General features: G+C 44.0%; 1 protein-coding gene across 2 annotated transcripts in view; it reads left to right on the top strand.

The window, feature by feature from the left end:
- pi4kb (phosphatidylinositol 4-kinase, catalytic, beta) overlaps nt 1-5,273 on the top strand; it is a 19,993-nt gene extending 14,720 nt beyond the window's left edge. For both annotated transcript variants that reach the window (XM_020618727.1, XM_020618728.1), the window contains 7 exons: nt 683-792; nt 913-1,017; nt 1,337-1,460; nt 1,540-1,805; nt 1,960-2,092; nt 2,635-2,755; nt 4,687-5,273. In XM_020618727.1, the coding sequence (XP_020474383.1) occupies nt 683-792; nt 913-1,017; nt 1,337-1,460; nt 1,540-1,805; nt 1,960-2,092; nt 2,635-2,755; nt 4,687-4,868 (1,041 nt within the window). In that variant the 3' untranslated portion in view covers nt 4,869-5,273. The remainder of the gene's footprint in view (nt 1-682; nt 793-912; nt 1,018-1,336; nt 1,461-1,539; nt 1,806-1,959; nt 2,093-2,634; nt 2,756-4,686) is intronic.
- The last annotated feature ends 222 nt before the right edge of the window (nt 5,274-5,495 follow it).

Raw genomic sequence — 5,495 nt, 5'->3', positions numbered from 1 at the left:
TATTTAAGAATGTAATTATGTAAGAATGTTAACACTCTGTTATAATTTTTTAGTATATTACTTGTGTGGTGTAGAAGAGAATTATTTATGTAGAGATACTGCTTGCAAACCAATGATGGTAAGATGATGTTATGGGGTAGGACTGGATAAGTCTGACTTCTTCCTACTCCATTCAAGCATGTACTAGGTATAAGCAAATTGATATTGGATTAGCATTTGTTGGATATGTGTAAAATTATGTGTTGACATATCAACTGTCTTTACATGCTTGAAAGAATAAATCAAATCAAAATCGTCTCAAAATGAGCTGAATGTGGATTGTCCCGAAATCAAAGTCTTTGGTTTTCTGCATTATTATTGTCTGTTGTCTATTATTGTTTTTTGTTCTTGTTATAAAATCATTCAAAGATGAAACCTCATTAGATGATCAAGCCAACAAACCTTTTCACACCTTTTCACTTGAGTTTGAGGCGTTTGAAGCAATCCGCAAACAGAAAAGTACACGTTTTCCGCTGCTGTGTAGAGCCTATTGTATACTTACTTGGATTTACATGCTGCATTAATTTAACTTAATCAGTAGAAAATAGGTAATGTTACTTTAGTCATTCATTAGTACTGACATGAATCCTTCGTCAGGGAGGTGCAGGTTTAATAATGGATGTTTTGTTTTCATGTCCCTCAGCTCCCTGAGGTCCATACCAACAGCTGTGACAACATCAGTCAGTTCTCAGTGGACAGCATCACCAGCCTGGAGAGTAAAGAGCCCGTGTTCATCGCTGCGGGAGACATCAGGTACACGTGCTGCATGTCTACACTGTAAAACACCTGAGCGGCAGGTACTGTCATCAGTACGTTTCTCTCTGCAGAACCACTTTATGAACAGCTGTATAATGTTCTGGCTTTCTGGTGTAGGCGGCGTCTGTCAGAGCAGCTAGCCCAGGCCCCCACCACCTTTAAACGGGACCCTGAGGACCCATCAGCGGTGGCCCTGAAGGAGCCCTGGGAGGAGAAGGTCCGGTATGTGATGCTGCCTTCAGGGACACTCGAGCATTTGAGCTGCTTTGATGAAAATTCACCGATGAACATTTCTTTCTCCAGCTTTCAAAACCTTTGGAGCTTTTCTTGCTTCAGCTTCCATTTTTCATATACAGTTCATCCGTCACAGTCAAAAGAAATTATCCTCTCTGTGAAAATGTCATGTTCACAGTATATAAATAGACTTCACTACCCAGGAGACAGTCACCTGCTGTTAGGGTTTAACTAGCAGCAACTTCATTCCTGAGTTCAGCCTGTCTCTCCAACTGTAGTGTAACCATCAGACTGTGCTTCCCTGCAGGAGGATCAGAGAAGGCTCTCCGTACGGTCACCTTCCTCAGTGGAGGCTGTTGTCTGTTATTGTTAAGTGTGGAGACGACCTGAGGCAGGAGCTGCTCGCCTTCCAGGTGCTGCAGCAGCTCAAGGTAACATCGTGACGTTCACAGACATCATATGACCAATGAGACACTGTAAGCTCACCTGTCTTCTGTCTTGCCCCTGCAGTCTATCTGGGAGCAGGAGCGTGTCCCCCTCTGGATAAAGCCCTACGAGATCCTGGTGTTGTCGTCGGACAGCGGGATGATCGAGCCCGTGATGAATGCTGTGTCGCTCCATCAGGTGAAGAAACAGAGTCAGCTGTCCCTACTCGACTACTTCCTGCAGGAGCACGGAGCTCCAACCACTGAGGCCTTCCTCTCCGCTCAGAGGAACTTCGTCCAGAGCTGCGCTGGGTACAGCCTCATCTGTTACCTGCTGCAGGTCAAAGATAGGTGAGACATGACGTATGCAGCTTCACCTGTCCGTCCCAGCTGGTTTTGACAGACCAAATGTCTGATTTTTGAAATGGTGATTTATTGCAGAACTTACTGTAACTGAGAGTCTTGTTTAGTCCAGCGACGGTGTTCTGTTGATCTCTTGTCTCAGGCACAATGGGAACATCCTGTTGGATGCTGAAGGTCACATCATCCACATTGACTTCGGCTTCATCCTCTCCAGTTCACCCAAGAACCTCGGCTTCGAAACCTCTGCCTTCAAACTCACCACAGAGTTCGTAGATGTGAGTTGGTCACTGCTGGTCTTTCTTCAGACATGACATCTTTGCCGTAGTGGCCTCTGGAGGGGTCCTTTAAGGGGTTCTGCTAGTTGTTGTAGTGGTTCATAAGGGTCTAGTGGCCTTTTACTAGTTAAAAATGATTATTCTGGGGGTTCCAGTGGTCACTGAGCAGTTCTGTGTTTGGCATTTAGAAGGATTTAGTGGCCACTGAGGAGACTCCAGGCATTTTGCTGGATGTCAGAGTCTCCCCTTCAATAGAAAGACTCGGGTGCTGCGCCTAAGCACAATAAATGTAAAATGTGCCCACCTGTGCACGTTAGTCATACATTTTCATCAAGTCTCAAACATGTTATTTTTGAAATGAATAGACATTTAACTGAGTACAACATGTTGCCAGCTATCACAAATAAAATAAAACTTATAGAAGAATAATAATAAAAGTGTCTCTCCCCCCCCTCCCCCAAGTACCAAGTCGGCACCTAAGCCGTCTGAAAACCCCTGGAAGTTTCTGGACAGCTTACCGTGTCTGTTTCTGTGTGTGCCAGGTGATGGGCGGCCCAGACGGAGACATGTTTAACTACTACAAGATGCTGATGCTGCAGGGTCTGATAGCAGCCAAGAAACACATGGACCGAGTACTGCAGATAGTGGAGATCATGCAGCAGGGTAAATAAACACACACCCACACACAGAGTGTGGTGAGCTGCTGGCTGGAACGCCTCATGAAGTTTGACCTTGATCCAGTTTCTGCTGCTTGTCCGAAGCCAGATTGTGTTTAATGATTAATATTAATGATATTATATTAAGAATCATTGTCACTGCAGGGAAATACCTGCATAATATTTAAGTTCCAGATTCATTCAGCTGCAGCTGCTTCAAGTTGTTTCCCCATGTGGAGAAAGGTCTGTTCAGGACTTTGAAGCACGGTTCTGCATCAGTCCTGGATTTCATTTGGACCAAAGGGAAAAAAAGGATAAAACTGGTGAATGTCAGAGGTGGTGGAAGAAGTACTTAGATCCTTGACTTCAGTAAAAGCAGCAGTACCACAGTGTATAAATGCTGTTACAAGTCAAAGTTGCAAAAGTATCAGCATCTGAATATCCTATAAGTAGCCAGAGTACCAGTACTCATCCTGTAGAACGGCCCATGTCACATTAACATCTCTGATACTACTGGATCCTACTGACTGATACATTACTGTGTTCATCACTTTAATTCTGCAGCTGGTAAAGGTGGAGCTGATGTTAACCACCTTATATACTTATACTGTGAAGTACTATACATCCTGCTGGGTAGCTGGTGGATTTCACACCAAGGATCAATAAAGAAAATGTACAATATTTGTCTCCGAGATGATTTTGCTGGATGTCAGAGTCCCCCCTTCAATAGAAAGACTCGGGTGCTGCGCCTAAGCACAATAAATGTAAAATGTGCCCACCTGTGCACGTTAGTCATACATTTTCATCAAGTCTCAAACATGTTATTTTTGAAATGAATAGACATTTAACTGAGTACAACGTGTTGCCAGCTTTCACAAATAAAATAAAACTTAATACTAGAAGAATAATAATAAAAGTGTCTCTCCCCCCCCTCCCCCAAGTACCAAGTCGGCACCTAAGCCGTCTGAAAACCCCTGGAAGTTTCTGGACAGCTTACCGTGTCTGTTTCTGTGTGTGCCAGGTGATGGGCGGCCCAGACGGAGACATGTTTAACTACTACAAGATGCTGATGCTGCAGGGTCTGATAGCAGCCAAGAAACACATGGACCGAGTACTGCAGATAGTGGAGATCATGCAGCAGGGTAAATAAACACACACCCACACACAGAGTGTGGTGAGCTGCTGGCTGGAACGCCTCATGAAGTTTGACCTTGATCCAGTTTCTGCTGCTTGTCCGAAGCCAGATTGTGTTTAATGATTAATATTAATGATATTATATTAAGAATCATTGTCACTGCAGGGAAATACCTGCATAATATTTAAGTTCCAGATTCATTCAGCTGCAGCTGCTTCAAGTTGTTTCCCCATGTGGAGAAAGGTCTGTTCAGGACTTTGAAGCACGGTTCTGCATCAGTCCTGGATTTCATTTGGACCAAAGGGAAAAAAAGGATAAAACTGGTGAATGTCAGAGGTGGTGGAAGAAGTACTTAGATCCTTGACTTCAATAAAAGCAGCAGTACCACAGTGTATAAATGCTGTTACAAGTCAAAGTTGCAAAAGTATCAGCATCTGAATATCCTATAAGTACCAACAGTACCAGTACTCATCCTGTAGAATGGCCCATGTCACATTAACATCTCTGATACTACTGGATCCTACTGACTGATACATTACTGTGTTCATCACTTTAATTTTGCAGCTGGTAAAGGTGGAGCTGATGTTAACCACCTTATATACTTATACTGTGAAGTACTATACATCCTGCTGGGTAGCTGGTGGATTTCACACCAAGGATCAATAAAGAAAATGTACAATATTTGTCTCCGAGATGTAGTAAGGTCTGACTATGAATAGCACAATCCAGTGTGTTAACCAGTGGTGAGTTCAGGTGATGCACAACGGTCTATAGTTGACACTGATCCCCCCCTGTGCCCCCAGGCTCCCAGCTGCCCTGCTTCCACGGCTCCAGCACCATGCGAGGTCTGAAGGAGCGTTTCCACATGAGTCTGACGGAGGAGCAGCTACAGGTGCTGATCAATCAGCTGGTGGATGGATCAATGCGGTCACTCACCACCAAACTTTACGATGGCTTCCAGTACCTCACCAACGGCATCATGTGATCCATGTCATGTGAACTCTGTGCAGAGCCCTTCTACGGACTGATGAGACTCTTCAGACACTGAAGTCATTGCTTTATTCTGATTCCAGGTTTTTCTTCTTCCTCTTTGTCCGTCATCGGGATTGAGGAGTTTTTTTCTGTTTGTCTTGTTCGTTTTCTTTCTGTATTTGGGCAGTTGTCCCTTATTGACTGCTCCTCCGAACTCTTAGCCAATCAGAGAGCAGCAGTTTTAGACTGAAATGTGAACACAGGCAGGAACGGGAAGCACAAGATGAACTGAAGGACACATTCTGGGTGGACAGAGCACAGTTGACTCTTTAAAGGACCATATGGCTCTTTCATGCTTTAGTCCTTTAACTGCACTTCCAGTAAACCAGCTCATCATTAAAACAAACCAGTGTCACCAGCTGAATGTCTGCTGGTGGTAACCACAGGTTACCATATCATTTCATTTGAAGGTTTGAAGATGTGAGGGAGTCAGAACAACTGAAGCTACATGTTGAGCCCGACACTGCAGTCATTATTTGGTTTAACAAGCATTTTATAGCCTAGGGACGATATAGAGGTACATCCCAAACCTGGCAGATAAAGATTTGAGCCAGGTCTATAAATAGATATGTATTTTAGC

The sequence above is a fragment of the Monopterus albus genome, unplaced genomic scaffold, assembly GCF_001952655.1.
Source record: "Monopterus albus unplaced genomic scaffold, M_albus_1.0 scaffold209.1, whole genome shotgun sequence".
Lineage (NCBI taxonomy): Eukaryota > Metazoa > Chordata > Actinopteri > Synbranchiformes > Synbranchidae > Monopterus > Monopterus albus.
This window is presented reverse-complemented; position numbering and strand designations above follow the sequence as displayed.